Raw genomic sequence first — 17,645 nt, 5'->3', positions numbered from 1 at the left:
AGAATCTTCTGGTATTTACAAAGAAGTGTTTCACATTTGGACCACAGCGTACTGTATTTTTAGCTTTGTGCTATATGATTGTGGATATTTTTCTTCTCTTATTGGTTTAAAATATACATCTAACACAGAATGCATTTACTTGGTAAGTTTCACTGGCTTTTCCTTCTTCAAGCAATTTAATAGTAGCAATGATTATTATTGGAAATTGGTACTTATTTAAGAGTCAGACTTACCTGTAATTAAGTTTCTTTCAGGTTCTAAACCTGTAGATCTGTCATAATTTTGACTGTTTTTTTCAAAGCTAGAAACACCTATAAATATCTTGATGTATTAATTCTATAGGGTTTGTTTATAGTAATTGTAACTAATTTTGCTGATACCATTTCCCTTTAAGGAAAGGATTGTGAAAAACCATGATTTTACAGGTGGGAAATCTAGAACATGTGAAAGTAGTATCAATTAAAACTGTGTCAAGCACCAGACCCTCTAAAAGATGGAGTTTCTTGGACATCATACTTGTCACTACTTCCCCTTCAGCACCCACCCCACTTTCCTTCAGTCTGGTTGTTTTGCCCTTCTTCTGTATACGCATTCAGACCTGCTGAATAACTGCTCTCCTTGCTGTCTCCTCCTCTTTGTATTCACTGAATGTGCACAGTAAAGAGGGGTGGCCACCACTCCAGTGCCTGCTCTGCGGCCAGATCCCCAGGTGAGCCATGATGAGAATGGCTGTGTCGCTCTGCTGGGTTTTTGTTTCTGTCTTTTGCCACATTTCTGTTTCCTTTCACTCCATTTCCATGAACGTCTCTGGCTTGTACCAGGTACATCCGTGCGCTGTGGAACGCTCCACCGTGTGTGGGATGCCTCAGCGCCCCTTCTTTGTTGGAGAGCCAGTCGTTGCCAGAAGATGGCCAAGTGCCTCTCTGTGTGTAGTTACAGGACAAAGGGATCGAGGAGCCATACCACCTCAAAGGATCTACCTTCTTGTTAATTTTGGAAAATATCCCGTTGTCGAAAGAGGTGAACGTTTGTTGGTGATATGAAAATGGCCACAGGGGCAGTTAAACTTTTCTGTTCTCACCCTCTTCTCCTTCTGTTCTTACCTTCCCCACCCTACAGCTAATAGACCCAAAACTCTTTCTGAAAATATTGACAATATGAATATGTTCAACAGAAGGCATCTCTCTGCTGGGAAGCTTAGTTCAAATCATATTATGCTTTCTGTCAAGTATCTCAGACACTAGGAAAGCTAATATAACATGAGATTGGCATAAATACAATTACCTGAGCTTACCATATGGTAAATGTAGATTTTTGTCAGGTTCTTGGCTTTCGTTTTAGCCAAGGTTTACAGATGTTTATCATATCAGTAAAATAAATAGAAGTAAGAAGAGTGATTCAAAAATCAGGTATTATAATGAATCCAATACATACTCAACTAAAAGCATGTTTCATAAGCTGTATTTCTCTTGCAGACCAATATGTTTGTATAAATATTTATTCAAATCTTTTTAAATTGAATTTGGATGCTTAGAAATTGATTCAAGAAATCCTAACATTTCAGGACCCCCAATTTTTAACTAAGTCCATATTTGCACTTGGGATAGTAGAGTAGATCTTAAACTTGTAAGTAAAAGTTGTGAGATGTTTAAATCACGTTTCGGAGGGCAAACAGCGTCTTTATGAGAGATTAAACCCCAAAGTACGTTCACCACATCCTGCAGTTACAGAAAAGTGAGGGATTTGTATTATTAAAAGCCAAGTACCCACAAGTACAACTCACTTTTACAGACCTCTAGCTGTGGTATATACCTGTTAACATCTAGAAAATTCTGTGGGACAAACTGGAATCTCAAACAGAACTAGTAACTTTGTAGACATAACATTGTACTTTTTCGGTCTTGGGATAGAAGTGCACCCTAAGTGCAGTCTTCTGGTTGACTGAATTCCTCAACAGTGTGTAATAAACACATAGAAATTCATCTGGATAACATAAGTAGGTAAATATTACTGTAATTTGAGCCCTAAAAAGGCTCACTTTAGGTTTCTAGCTTGTGAATCTTTCAGAGTCCACCGAGAGAAAATATTCAGAACAAACAAACCAAAAAGCCCAAGTTTATTTCTTCCCTTACAGTTGAGGGGAGGTGTGGATAATAGCCTTCTTTTGGGAGAGAAAGTCAGGGGGTGGTGAAGGAGTGGTACATGATGGAGGTGTGGAATGGTTGTTGTCCACCTGCCAGTTTTTGGCAGCCCTGTGAGGGGAGCATGCCCAGTGTGATCCTGTCCTGGGTCCCACTTACCCTTCCTGAGACTCGGGAGAAATGTGCAAAGAAATGAAATTAAGGACTACTCATGAAGGAACATTTTTTTTTTTTTTTAAAGATTTTACTTATTTATTTGACAGAGAGTTAGCAAGAGCAGGAACACAAGCAGGGGGAGTGGAAGAGGGAGAAGCAGGCTTCCCGCAGAGCAGGAAGCCCGATGTGGGGCTCCATCCCAGGGCCCCGGGATCACGACCCGAGCCGAAGGCAGACGCCCAACGACTGAGCCACCCAGGCGCCCCTGAAGGAACATTTTTTAGAATTTTCCAAATGCTCTGGGAAACTGAGAAGCCCAAATGTGACTTGGTATCTCTTTAGGATGAGATTATTTGGAGGGAAATATGGACATGTAGTTACTGACACCAGTAAAACCCCTGGCAGTGAGTTTTGTCAAGAAACTGTTTAGGAGGGGGTGTGGTTTTAGGGAGTTTTGTCTGCTGTCAAGATCACCATTTGCAGGAACTGATTTTTATCCTTTCGTTCCTTTTCTGTCACTGTTCCAAGGTAGCCTCTGCTATTAATGTGGTGGCTGAGTATCTGTGAAAGCTAACAGCACTTATTGAGTAGAGGCTGGTGATGTGCACAGGTTGCTGTATGGAATGAAGAAAAAAGTAAAATTCAGTCTTAACTCACAGCAAATTGACTAGTTCATTGCCCATAATAATCTCTATTTTATGTGAATTCCTGCCACCAATTCCCTTTTAAAGAGAATTTTTAGAAGAAACAACATTGAGGGGCGCCTGGGTGGCTCAGTCGTTAAGCGTCTGCCTTCGACTTAAGTCATGACCCTGGGGTCCTGGGATCGAGCCCCGCATTGGGCTCCCTTCCTCTCGGGAAGCCTGCTTCTCCTTCCCCCGCTCCCGCTGCTTGTGTTCCCTCGCTTGCTGTGTCGCTCTCTGTGTCAAATAAATAAATAAAGTCATAAAAAAAAAAAGAAACAACATTGAAATTTAACTTAATTGAGAAATGATCAGGACTGTTGAATATTCTAAAAAGTTCCTAATTGCACAGTTCCTCGTGTTGTCCTTGCACTCTAAATATGTACATACATTTGTTAAATTATAGATAACAGATCATTGTTTATGCATGAGTGGTTTTAAATTAGGAAAATTAAAGTTTAGTAAGTTAAAAGTGACTAGAAAATTTTTTCATCCTTACCCAATTTAAAATGAGCAATGCAATAAATAAGCATGACTTCATAGACCCAGATACCTCGGTTTATAGATGATTCATCTAATCACAAATACTTGTTGATCCAAGACTTTTGCCTCCACTCAAGGACTGGTGCTCACTTTTTTGAGTCACCTATTTTGGACTTGTGCCTCTGCATTTTGCTTTTTTATATTTATTTGCTTCATTTAAAATAATAGTTGTCTGCTTCTTCATATTTGAAAGGAAAAGAAAAAGATGGACTTTTCTTTCTATAGAGATGAATGACAGTTTTCATCTTTGGGCAAAAGCATTGAAGATTAGTGATAAAAAGGGGTTGCAAATACTTCTTAGAAAAATAATTACACCAGTCCTAGATGTTAACAACCATCTTTGTGAAATGACAGCAGAAATGGATTCAGGTGATACAATTAGGAATAAGCATGAGTCATGCTGAAATGTTTGACCAGCATTCTCTAGTATAAAATCTGCAAATTTACCTTCCCTTCTAAACAGCAGTGGTCATACTTTTCCTAGCTATGCTCTAAATTGAGCCTTCAACCTAGGAAGTGTGTGGAAGTTTGGAGGGGCTTCTGTTGAAAAACCATCAGGATTTACTAAATAATGGGAGAAGTTAAACTGTGAAGGCAAGAAAATGGAAGGAATTAAAAATGACTAGATAAAAAGTTGAAGAGTATCTTTTATGGCCTTCAAAAAATAAGCAGATGTTGTAAGAAAAATGACCAGTAATTTTCCCTTTCCATTAAGAATATGCTTAGAAAATGTGTTTGGATTATGGTGGAATTGATTTGGGAGAGCCGTAGAACTTCTTGGGTATTCAGGTTCGTATATACCGATATTGGAAATTACAGGACAGCCTTCATAGTAAAGTATTACAAACATACCAGCCATTTCATTTCTCTGCCCTTCCTGGCAGCCAGGATATATGGACAAGTTCCCATTCACATCTCTAATTCCATAATGTTTTATATATTTGTTTATGTCACTGTTGGAAAACTATTACTGATAACAATTCTAGTTTCACTCCTTATTTGTCTGATATTTTGTAATGCAATAAAACACATTATTTTTGCTTTTTGCTGATTTGCCATCTGCTTTGAGCTTTAAATGAATTCAAGCTTCATTGGAGCTATGTTGCGCATGTGCTTAGTGTTTTTGCACAATCTGGTTATTTGGGGTTTTAATGACCTCTGTCTCCTCTGTTGTCTCATGGTCAGTTAACGGAACTCCCAGCAGCCAGCTGTCTACTCCTAAATCAACGAAATCCTCTAGCTCTTCTCCAACTAGCCCAGGAAGTTTCAGAGGATTAAAGGTATGAAATAGGATATATGGTGTGTTTGTGTGATTTTGTTGTTTTGAATTGCATAGTTTGGTAGTTTAATTTGTTCAGGGGCTTGGGTGCAATAACAAATCAAAAAGGAAAGAGTTTAGGATTTGGAGCTGGGAAGACCTGCCTTTGAATCCTGTGTCCTTTTTATCTTGTAATTTGGGTCAACTCACCTACCTCTTCTGAGCTCAAGTGTTCCTGTCTCTAAAATGGGAATGTAAGGTTGTGGTTAGGGTTGAACATATTGGGGTAAAGTATAATAAGTAGTAGTTTTCCCGTTATTATCAAAATGATTTGCAATGGGAAAGCCTTGGAGAATGCTATACTTCTTTTACAAATCTCATTTTGAATCATTATTTTAATATTGCTAACCTAATTCGACTTTGCGAAAGTTTAAAATAGGTTGAAATACTAGTAAGGTACTTATGTGCATATGTAGTAACCCAAGAAGATATGTTCATTTTGGTGAGAAGTTAGAAATAAATCTTAGGTTTTGACTGTGATATCCTAAAAATATAAATGGTAACTTAACATGATCAGCAGTTGGTTTAATAGACATTTTTTTGGTTTAATAGACATTGTGTCTAATAGGGAGAAAAATGGATGAAACCAAATTTGCAAAAATTTCAGCAACATTAATTTCATCTAGTAGCTTTCAATAATTTAAATTTATAAGAGAAAATTTGCCTGGTAAAATAGCAGTAAATGAGGTTAAAAACTGAGTTTTCGGGGCACCTGGGTGGCTGGGATCAAGCCCCGCATCGGGCTCCCTGCTCCGCGGGAAGCCTGTTTCTCCCTCTCCCACTCTCCCTGCTTGTGTTCCCTCTCTCACTGTGTCTCTCTCTGTCAATAAATAAATAAAACTCTTAAAAAAAAAAATGGAAAGTTTTCCTTTTGTAGAAACAATGAAATTATCTGCATGGTAATGTACTCTAAGAATACTGAAGTATACACAGTGCTGTGTATGCATGCGTAAATTAACTTATTCCCATGGTATTTTGGTGACATTGGAAATGCCTTCATTAGGAATACATTCCCCCAAAGTTGGTTGCCTAAACACTTCAGATATTGTCTGAGTGGTTTTTTTTACTTTAAGGATGTTGAAAAATCTTTTTCATTAGTACAATGGATTGTAAGAACCCCACCACCCCTGGGTGAGTGAGGAATGAGAACCTGCAGAGCAGTGAGGACGGTGGGCCTTCCACTTCTCCAAGGGCTCATTCTCCACCTGACTCTAAGGTTTGGGTGTCCTGCTCTGAGAAGGTTGTGTGATCATTCAAGGTGAACTTGCATGATTCTCATGTAGGTGACAGAGATCAAAAAGAGAAACTCCTTCCTGAAAAGGACAGCTTGTTTTTGTGCCTGCTTGACTGAGGTGGGTAGTAAGTGTGAGAGAGGGGAGTATATAGCTCTCACCTACCTCCAAGTGCTAGGATCTCCTTTATCAAAAGAACCAGGCATTTTGAGGTGTGAAACTGCCTTAGGTCAGTTTATAGTATGATTTCAATGGAATTCTAAACTGTTAATAACAAAAAAGTTATATATAAATTAAAAATCACTAAGCAGCAGAGTATTTTCAGCTTTCCCCCAATTTATTGTACCCCAAATAGATAGGAGATGCACTGTTTTTAATTTGAGTAACTTTCAAGAGAACTAAAGTAAAAATAATTCAAGTTCATTCACTTCTTTTCTAATTTCAGTCCTGTGTTAAAGTAAAAGCAAGTGGCTCCTAGTGCTGGTAACTTTTAACCTTAGGGCAAATCCCACACAGACTTTCCAGTGAGCCAGAGTCCTGTCCTCCCACAGGCCATTGCTCCGGGCAGGATACTGAATCCTTTGCTTCCTTGTTGTTTCATTCACTTCCCTCTTTGTTATCCCTCGGTAACCTTTGCTCCCATATTTCTTTCTAGCCCATCTTCAGCTGTGAGCCCAAGATTGTTCCTTTTTAATTGTTGCTACTAGTCAGTTGGTGCTGCTTAATGCTTAGAGCACACACCCACCCTACACACATGCACACAAACTAGCACAAGATCACTTATACTCCTGGAGTGGAGATTCGTGGAGTTTTGAAAACATGATAAGTTGTTTGATTGCTGAGACATTAGATAAAGTTGTTCTCATTATGCTGAGTGTATCGGAAATGGTACAGCAACCCCAGCATCTAGCACACAGCTCTTGGTTACTGGTCAAGATAGAAGATGAGATTATCAGTAAGATAAGGAGTAGTGGTCTTTCTGTTACTGGTGGGAGAGAGCGTTGTGTGAATGGGGAGGTCTCAGCTTGGATTCCCCATGAAAAGATACATAGGGATCCGTGCTCAGAATAAAGACCCGGAAGGAAAGTAGCAAGTACAAAGCAGTTCATTAAGGTGAAAGGACACTCTCAAGGTGGGAGAGCGGGACAAGTTCCAGGAGGTGGAACCAGCCCCTGGGTTGTTTTGGGATTGGGTATTACTGGGTCTTTCTGGGACAAGCAGTGTGGTGGGTGGTCTCTAGTGGAGGCTGCTTCCAATCTTTTGGGAGACTCCTCCCACAGGTTGGGAGGGGGAGTGTTTGACCCAGAACCATCAAGGTAGCTTTTCTCCATTGGCCACTGGGCATTGGGCAGGGCTATACCTGCAATTCAGATACAGTATAAGGAGTGTAGGGGTTACCCTGGGGCAGAGGTGAAGAGGGGAGTACTGTGTTCTGTGGCCATGGCTCTTGACCTGTCAGTCCCAGGGTCTTGGAAGCCACAGGTCAGGATGTTGTGCCCCCCCTTTAATGTGTCACCTATTTATCACTGTCCTTGCCTCCAGCTCCTGTCTCTGTCGTTCTCCCCTCAAGGCCTTGGGACTCTGCCCCCCACATTCCTCCCACTGCTCAGTCTGGCTCCCGCCTAACTTTTGCATGACCCTGCCCCCTTCCCTCCCAAACCCACTTTGCCCTTCCACCACACTTGAGGCCTGTGGGCTTTACTCACAGCTGTGAGACCTCCTCTGTGTTTCCTATCATCGTCAAATCAGGACATTTGTTTTCAAATGACCACTGCCGTGCTGGGATTATAGTTCTTTAAATTAGCAAAAAACCACAAAAACTTACTTGGGAGGCAGGGGGAGTCTGTTCTCCTCACTTTAAAGCTGGTACAGAATTACTGAATTTTACATTAAATATTAGCAGCTTATATTGGCAGCTAAATATTAGCTGAGTCTCTGCCACACTGATCGGCTTTTAGGCCACAATGCTAAACTGTTGCCTGTTCCCCTGGGTCATGCCTTATGTAAACTGCGTCTCCTGACTGTTCCCAGCAGTCCCTGGTATTGGATATTGTTGTGGGGATGAAGACCTGCCTTTGAAATACTGCCGCTTAGTCATGTTACTTACTGTACAAAATACCCTAATTTCGACGCCAGTGTAAGCCCTAGTCAGCATCTGTCCACGTTTGCATGATTTTCTCTATTCATTGACATTACAAATGGAGAATTACAGATAATTACCATGTGTTAGTGCTCTGCTTTTTTCTTCCCCTTCATTTAAAATGGCTTATTAAGATCAATTAAGAGGGAACGTCTGACAATGGATGGCTGTTTTGCACAGGCAGGAACTATTTATCCTGGTTAGATGCTTTAATGGCTTTGGGGATAGCTAATCTTTATCGAGAGAATCAGAATTGACAAAAGCAAGCAAACCAAGCCAGGACAGCCTGTGTAGGAGATGATACTCCTGTCTCTCTATCTGCCAGGACACAGCTTCTGCCAGATTATTTACTTACTTACTTACTTACTTACTTATTTATTTAACTACCTGGGTTTTACCTAGTAGGGAATTGGGCAAAGTGAAGTCAAAGGGAAGCAGAATTTGATATTCTATCACAATTTTCCTGTGTCAGTTTCTGGGAATCATTTTAGTGTTTTGGTAGGGACGTTGGAAAAACTGAAAACGAAAACAGTCATATTGTGATGTTTAATCTCTGACCACAGAGTGTCCATGGCTTTTTTTGTTTGCTCATTGAAAAAGATAGGAGAAATACAGAAGCAGCCCAGTTCTCCACAAAAAAGTCCTCATAGTTTTCCCCATCCTACTCTTTGAGGAAGACCTTTCTGCTCCATTCATACACATTTATAAAAGAGTGTGCTCTTTGAAGGGCTGGACCAAAGCCAAGAGAGGAAGGAAAGCTTTCTTCAAATAGTGAGTAATTTTTGCAGGATGGGAGTGTAAGAAATAGGGTGGCAACCAAGCAGTTGGGCTTCTTTAAACCTAAAACTAAAAGACATTAGGGTAACTGAAAGTTGTACCTCGATTATAATTTTTTGGTTTTGCTAGTTATGTGAAACTTACATTGTGAAAACAAAGCCATCTCAGATCTGTAGTTTAGTCTTCATTTTATAGATGGAGAAACTGAGGTTCAGAGATATGAAGTGACTTGTTCAGGGTCTCAGCAGCCGCTTGGGATCTCTGACCCTTTTAGGGTCTCTGTCTCTAACCTGTGGCTCTTCCCCCATCCCTGTTGGGTCTCCTTCAGTGACTGCAGCACAGACCTCTCAGGAGGAAGCTTGTATGGTTATTATGGAAAAGCTATGCTGTGTAAGTCTTTTAGGAGGGTGAGTGCTGGGGGTGGCTTGCCAGATACTGAGTATCTGGGTTTAGAAATGCATAAATGCTTTGAATAAAAATGGGTTGAGATATTAGAAATGGAATGCGGAGGGTGCTTGGGAAAAGGGGGAGGCAGTCCTGGGGTGGGGGAGGCTGGATGAAGAGAGGTAGAAAGATAGAGAAGCGCCCAGCACTTCTACCTAACCCCAAAAAGCTTTAATAAAATGACAAAGTTCACGAGAGGTTAGGGTTCTTGGTTTTCTTCGGAAGCCAGCAGTGGAACTGAGTATTGTTAAGATTGACATAGACTGGAGCAAGATAGTGTAGTCCAGGCCCAGCAAACATATAGGTACCTGGATATGAGGTGATGTTACATGGTGGGCCTGGCATGGAAGTCCCATTGCAAGCATAGTAGTATAGCTGGGGAGAGAGATATATATATGTATATCTATCTATCTATCTATATATCAGATATATATATCTGGTATAGCTAGGGCTACCTAGGAAGTCGCCATTGGGCCATTTCCCCAAAACCTAGTCCCTGGGTATTAGAACTTGGTTTTGCTTTTGTATGGATTTAGGGAATCTGGCTTCCTTGGGCAAGACCACTGGGTGGTGATGGTCACCTGGGGAGGATGCAGTTCTGCAGGCTAGAAACAAACTGCCTTCCCAGCACCCCGGGCTTTATCTTGACCTCAGGCTGCTTCCTACAGTCAGGCACTTGGGGAGCCCAAAGGCCTTTTTAGTAAGGCCAATTCATGCCAAGTTATATGAGGCCTGTGTCAGGAGGGTATGTAGCATCTCTGGACTCTTTCTTGTTTATTCTTCTTTAGTTCTCCTTAATAGATAAAATTTTCTGTGAGTGCTTCAGTCAGAACCAGTTAAACCAAGAGGAACCAAGACAAGTCTTTGGTCCACTCAAGCCAGAGGATTAAGACAGAAGTGGTGTATGTAGTTACACAGAAAGAGTGTGTCAAAGAATGAAGCCCAGAGCTCAGTTGTGCTCAGATGCCTCCATTTGGAGAAGGACATGAGATGGTATAGTGGTTGAAAGCATGAGCTCTGAAACCAGAATTTCTGGGTTTGATCTTGGCTTGGCCACTCACTAGCTATATGATCTTGGGCAAGTCATATCACCCTTATCTGTTAAAAAAAAAAAAAAGGATTAATAGGACCTAGTGCATAGGGTTGAGATTAATTAAATATAGAGAAAGCACTTAGAATAGCTTTGCTGTTCTTTCTTACCCTAAGCCTTGGGATTTCCAGGTTCAGTGTTCCCATGAGGGAAGTTTTACTCACAAAGAAAAAAATTAACATGCAGCAGTATAAAGAAGGAAGGAGAAAGTGAGAGAAGTCAGACTTCAGATTATTACCTCCTCTGTGTTCTCTCTATTATGAATTACCTTCCTGACTCTGTGCTTCGTCTCTGTTTTCCTGCCCTCTGTCTATAGTCCAGCTCCATTTAGTACTCTGTAAGGCAGCTTAGTAACAGGTTATTTTGAAATTTAGCAGCTTAAAATAGCAGTAAAAAATTACTGTTTTGCACAGTTCTTGTGGGTCAGGAAGCCAGGAGCAGCTTTACCAGGTGGTTCTGGCTTTAAGATCGTTGGCAGGGTTGTAGTCAAGGTGTGCACCAGGGCTCCAGTCACCCAAAGGCCCTGCCGGGAGTGAAGGATCCCCTTTCATGGGGACTCCTTCGCTTGGTGGCAGGTCGGTGCTGGCTGTTGGCAGGAGGCCTCAGGTCCTCGCCATGTGGACCTCTCCATAAGTTGGCTTGAGTGTCCTCAGAGCACGGCAGCTGGGTTTCCCCAAAGCAAGTGATCTGTAAGAGAGAATGCCATGCAGAAGCCCTCCTTGTCTATGACCTAGTCTTGGAGGTCGGACACCATCGTTTCCATAATAGTTTAACAGTCACGTGTCAGCTCCATGCAGCATGAGGAGGGACCACACAAGGGCATGAAAATCAGGAGGTGAGGCTCAGGGAAACCATTTTGGAGGCTACCACACCCCTTCTTTCTGCTTTCATCTCTTTATCAGCCACCCAAAATTTCTTTCTGAGGCTGCCCCTGTTCCCTCAATAGGTTTCTGTCCATTTTCCCTTTCGAGGGCCACAAAAGTCTCTCTCCGTATCAATTTTATTGCTTTGTTCTCCTCCCAGTCCTTTTGTTCTCCTGACCGATCACCCCCTGCCCATTCTTTTCTCTCCCCTTCAAATTCTAGAATCCCATCACCAGTGATGTTTTCTTCTTAATCCTCATCTTCCTCTTGACCTCAGCCCATGATCTTCTGTTTCCTCCTGCCCAAGCCCCTCAGAGTCCCTTCGATCTAGCTGATAACTTTCCCTGTGGGAATATTTTCTGTGCTTAAATCACAGCATTTTCTTTGGGACAGATAGGCAATAAAGAGTACTAAATGTGTCATCAGCTGCCAGATGGATGAAGAAAGCATTTCCCTGGAATTTAATTCATCATCTCTGTCCCAGTTTAGGACTTTCAAGGCTGTAGTAACTTAAGGCTTCCGAGTCAGGGGCACATCTGTGGACACTGAGGGATAAAATGTCTCCCGTTTTGATGCTGAAGTGTATGCCCAGAGGCTCACTACTGTGAGTATTCTTGTTGGTTGAAAGAAGAAAGAAAAAAAAAGTACATTTGGAACACTGTCCAACATCTTGAGATTATAAACTGTCTGATGTGCTGATATTTTATCTGATGATGTCTCCTGGGTCTGCTGGTGGTGAAAGATTTTCCAGATTTGTGAAGTGTGATGAAAGGGCTGGTAGTATCTCATACTGATTGGCAGAGCTAAAATGCAACTCTTTGACCTTCTGAACTTCAAAACTTCTTTTCGAAGCTGTGAAATGTAAATCCACAGTAGCCGCTGACCTTAGACGTTTTGGCTTTTCCCTGGAGCTTTGGTTTTTCTCTGGTATTTAAAGCTAGTTAATAATCCTCAGTACTGAGAGACTGACTACTTTTATACTCTTTTTATTACCCCAGAAATGCCAGGTGGTGACTTCATCTCCTCACATAATTGATTTTGTTGACAGAAACAAAAACAAAAGAAGGACTAAGCAGTTTTGAAGACTTCAGGGGCCTAACAAAATAAATCATCATTATGAATCTCAGACGCTGTTTGAGGACAGTGATTTGCACATTGTGGTTGCTCAGTAAATAGAGGCATTTGGTGGGTCAGTGGCTCAGTGGGGCTGAAGCCCACCTTCATGGGGCTGGAGGGAGAGTTTGCCAAGCTAATCAGTGTATAAATAGGATCAAGTATATAAATAAGATCAATTGTAAGAACTTTATTTGAATATAAGCAACTCATGTGTTAATCTTAAATGCTCCCTTATTCATGAAAATGGCCCATTAGAAATTCTTCCTGGTAGTATATTGAAGATAATTGGATGGAATTAAGACTTAGAAGTTGTAGTGAATTAGCTTGCACCAGTGACTGCAGTGGTAACATCCATGGTTTGGACTGAAGAGGTAGGCACCTCTCCTAGTACCCTGGCATCCTAGAAGTTGATGGTACCTCACAGTGGAAGCATGCAGACATTTTTTGCAGGTAGGCCTGGTTATACCACCTGTCTGTTGCTCAGAATCCAGTAAGCCAACACTTTGTCTGAAAGGCTCACTTACAAGGATATGCAGAGATTCTGTGCTGGTTTTGGTGGACCACGTAGTCAGTCCACTGAGGTGGCAGCGATGCTCAGGAACAGAAAGGCACAAATCAACAGGTTCCACAAGCCCCTCTCGTAGACTGTTGAGTTGGCTTGTGCAGGCTGCGGCTTCTGTTTACCCAGGTAATTCACTCTTTACCACTATTCACCAATCACAAATACCAAGCACCACTAATTTAGCCAAATGAAAGCAAGCCTAAAGTTTGGCTACAGATAAGAATACTTTTTGTATGTTACCAAGCTTTGGGTGCTGATTCAGATTAATTGTTCTCATATGTCATTACTAATAATGAGTATTTCAGAGTAAGTTATCACAAATCCAGTGTAAAAGTGGTGAAGATTTCTGTTTTTATTTTGATTTCTTTTTAATTTTTTTTAATCCATATATAAACATAGTGTTATATTAGTTTCAGGCATACAATATAATGATTGAACAATTCTGTCCTCAGTGCTCATCATAATAAGTGTACTCTTAATCTCCTTCACCTTTTTGCACCCCCTGCCACCTCCCCTCTGGCAACCACCAGTTCTCTATATTTAAGAGTCTGTTTTTTGTCTCTTTTTGTTTTGTTTCTTAAATTCCACATATAAGTGAAATCATATAGTGTGTCTTTCTCTGACTAATTTCTCTTAGCATTATACCCTCTAGATCTGTCCATATTGTTGCAAATGGCAAGATTTCATTCTTTTCTATGACTGAATAATATTCCATTGTGTGTATATATATATATATATACACACCACATCTTCTTTATCCATTCATTACATACTTGGATTGCTTCCATATCTTGGCTATAGTAAATAATGCTGCAGTAAACATAGGGGTGCATATCTCTTTTCAGAAAATTTAGTGTTTTCATTTTCTTTGGGTAAATACCCGGTAATGGAATTACTGGATCATGGGGTAATTCTGTTTTTAATTTTTTGAGAACCTCCACACTGTTTTCCACAGTGGCTGCAGCAGCTTGCATTCCCTCCAACACTGCATGAGGATCCCTTTTTCTCCATATCCATAGTAACACTTGTTTCTGGTGTTTGTGATTTTTAGCCATTCTGACAGGTGTGTGGTGACACCTCATTTGGTATTGATTTGCATTTCCCTGATGATGAGTGACATTGAACATCTTTTCTTGTGTCTGTTGGCCATCTGTGTATCTTCTTTGGATGATTTCTGCTTTTAAATGCATTTCTGATTTAGCGTTTATCATAATTCATACTGGCTTTCCCTTTTAATTAATGGAATTGATATTTTTAAATATTTTTTTAAAACCCACAAAAATGGGGTGCCTGGGTGGCTCAGTCGTTAAGCATCTGCCTTTGGCTCAGGTCGTGATCCCAGGGTCCTGGGATCGAGCCCTACATCGGACTCCCTGCTCAGCGGGAGGCCTACTTCTCCCTCTCCCCCTCCCCCTGCTTGTGTTCCCTCTCTCGCTGTGTCTCTCTCTGTCAAATGAATGAATAAAATCTTAAAAAAAAAAAAAAACCCACAAAAATGATAATGGAAGCAAATCTATTTATAGGTAATATCTAGTAATACGTCCTTAAAAAAATCTTCAATACACTTCAGAGGTCATCTTTTTAAAGAAAAAAAATTTTCTTAAGCTCTGTTTACGTGAGGAAAGGCTGTGGATTTGTTTATCAATTTGTACATTATTTGACTAAATTACAGGGCTATGACTATAGTGCTGTAATCTGAAAGCATGTTCTAAATATACCACAATGAGTATTTTGATGAGTGGGTCTCATACTGGGTATCATCCCTACATTAATTTAATAGCCTTGGAAGACTTCTCTTTTTGTCTTCTTAGAGGAGGGGACAGTGTGAGAATAGCCAAATAGCTCCTGGTTTCTGGAGTCAAACCTGGGTTTAGAATCTGACTCCACACATTTGCTGTGGTGTTTGGGCAAGTTATAACCTCTCTGAGCTTTTGTTTCTTTATGGATTAATGGAGATTATGATAATACCTAATTCCTAAGATCTGGAGTATTCATTTTAGGACTTGCCACAAAGTAGGCATTCAGTTAACTGTAATTAGTATCTTCTTTCCTTTTCTTACAAAGAGAAAGTTGTTCTTGGCTAGAGATAACTTGTAATGGTTAGATTGTTGGACGAGTGACAAAGAGAACTTAAGGTAGCTGAAGAGTTACAGTTGCTGCCAGAAACTTCCTCCACAGAGGTTCTCAACCTTGGCCGCACATTGTATCACCTGTGGAGCTTAAAAAAAAAGTAGTGGTACCCAGGCCCTACCCCAGGGATTCTCTACTCTGGGGTGCAGTCTAGCAATAGAAGCTTTCAGATCATCCCAGGTGATCCTAATGTATAGTCAAGGCCAGGGAACTGCTGCTTTATAGCAACAACCATACCCTGAGGGTTATTCTGTCCTAGAGTTTTCTTATAGAAGAAGAGTTTGCTTGCTGGCCAAATCTGGCCCATAGCCTGATTTTCTTTTTTTAATTTTTTATTGTTATGTTAATCACCATACACTACATCATTAGTTTTTGATATAGTGTTCCATGATTCATTGTTTGTGCACAACACCCAGTGCTCCATGCAGAACATGCCCTCTTTATTACCCACCACCAGGCTAACCCATCCTCCCACCCCCCTCTCCTCTAGAACCCTCAGTTTGTTTTTCAGAGTCCATAGTCTCTCATGGTTCGTCTCCCCCTCTGATTCCCCCCCCCTTCATTCTTCCCCTCCTGCTATCTTCTTCTTTTTTTTTTTTTCTTAACATATATTGCATTATTTGTTTCAGAGGTATAGATCTGTGATTCAACAGTCTTGCACAATTCACAGCTCACCATAGCACATACTCTCCCCAGTGTCTATCACCCAGCCACCCCATCCCTCCCACCCCAACCCCCACTCCAGCAACCCTCAGTTTGTTTCCTGAGATTAAGAATTCCTCGTATCAGTGAGATCATACGATACATGTCTTTCTCTGACTTATTTCGCTCAGCATAACACCCTCCAGTTCCATCCACGTCGTTGCAAATGGCAAGATTTCATTCTTTCTGATGGCTGCATAATATTCCATTGTGTATATATATACCACGTCTTCTTTATCCATTCATCTGTTGATGGACATCTTGGCTCTTTCCACAGTTTGGCTATTGTGGACATTGCTGCTATAAACATCGGGGTGCACGTACCCCTTCGGATCCCTACATTTTTATCTTTGGGGTAAATACCCAGTAGTGCAATTCATAGCCTGATTTTCTAAGTTAAGTTTTATTGGAACACAGCCACACTCATCCATTTACATGTGCTCTGTGACTGCTTCCATTCTACAATAGCAGAGCTGAGTAACTGTGATACAGACCATACCACAAAGCCTAAAATATTACTCTCTAGCCTTTTGCAGAACATATTTTTGACCCCTGCAGTAGGCCATTTAAAAATTGAATCATAGGGCGCCTGGGTGGCTCAGTTGGTTGAGTGACTGCCTTCAGCTCAGGTCATGATCCTGGAGTCCCTGGATTGAGTCCCGCATCGGGCTCCCTGCTCGGCGAGGAGCCTGCTTCTCCCTCTAACCCTCCCCCCTCTCATGTACTCTCTCTCTCTCTCTCTCATTCTCGCTCTCTCAAATAAATAAATAAATCTTTAAAAAAAAATTGAATCATAGTGCCATTTTCCAAGATGCATCAAGAAAGTCTGCTCACTATACAAGAATATCTCCTAGATTCTGTTCAAGTGCTTCCTTTTATGAAGAGTCAGAATGAAGTAGTGTCCAGCACTATACCCAGAAGTCAATAGTAATATGCTTTAATGCATTGATATAGTCATTTTCATTTTTCTTGGAGAATTGCCTATTTTTGAATACAACTCCACATTTTCAGTGTAGTACCTAACATTTCTTTTTAAATTTTAAGTTTTGTAGAAATTGTAATACTCTACTTATCAAAGAAATTTAATGGAGGGCACTCTGACTTGACTTCTTGGCTAAAAATGTAGAAAGGTAGAATGTTGCTCATTATCAGCCATGATTGAGTACATAGTATTTACCTAGTCAGCCATGAAGGCCTTTTTAAATGATGCTAGCAGTTGAGAACATGTTATAGCTTTTTCTGCTCTATTTTCAAGTCTTTTAAAAAAGTTTTTAGCAGAAGTGAACAAAACAGAAACAGACTCATAAATGCAGAGAACACACTGGTGGTTGCAGAGGGGAGAGGGGTGAGTAAAGGGGATTAAGAGGTGAAGTATAAGCTAGGGAATACAGTCAATAATATTGTAATAGCTCTGTATGATAACAGATGGTGACTATACTTACTGGACTGAGCATTTTATAATGTATATAAATGTCCAGTCACTATGTTGTATACCTAAAGCTAATGTAATACTGCATGTCAACTGTACTTCAATTAAAAGAAAGAAAATAAATACAAATATATAAATATAAACACATATATCTCTCTCAAGTGCTTAAACTAGTGCTGTTCAATAGAACATTCTGAGATGATGGAAATGGTCTGTATCTGCATTGTACAATATAGTAGTCACCAGACCAACAGGGCAATTAGATACCTGAAATGTGGCTAGTGCAGCTGAGGAACTGAATTTTCTTTAAAAAAAAAAA

The 17,645-nt window shown here is 40.6% G+C and overlaps 1 protein-coding gene across 3 annotated transcripts in view; it reads left to right on the top strand.

Moving 5' to 3' along the window:
* DCLK2 (doublecortin like kinase 2) overlaps positions 1 to 17,645 on the top strand; it is a 144,077-nt gene that overhangs the window by 91,057 nt on the left and 35,375 nt on the right. For 2 of the 3 annotated variants that reach the window (XM_044912602.1, XM_021698880.2), the window contains exon 5: positions 4,709 to 4,803. In XM_044912602.1, the coding sequence (XP_044768537.1) occupies positions 4,709 to 4,803 (95 nt within the window). Of the gene's footprint in view, positions 1 to 658; positions 710 to 4,708; positions 4,804 to 17,645 lie in introns of all 3 variants that reach the window. The other variant, XM_021698879.2, reaches the window with a different exon arrangement.

Source organism: Neomonachus schauinslandi, chromosome 2, assembly GCF_002201575.2.
Source record: "Neomonachus schauinslandi chromosome 2, ASM220157v2, whole genome shotgun sequence".
Classification (NCBI taxonomy): domain Eukaryota; kingdom Metazoa; phylum Chordata; class Mammalia; order Carnivora; family Phocidae; genus Neomonachus; species Neomonachus schauinslandi.
This window is presented reverse-complemented; position numbering and strand designations above follow the sequence as displayed.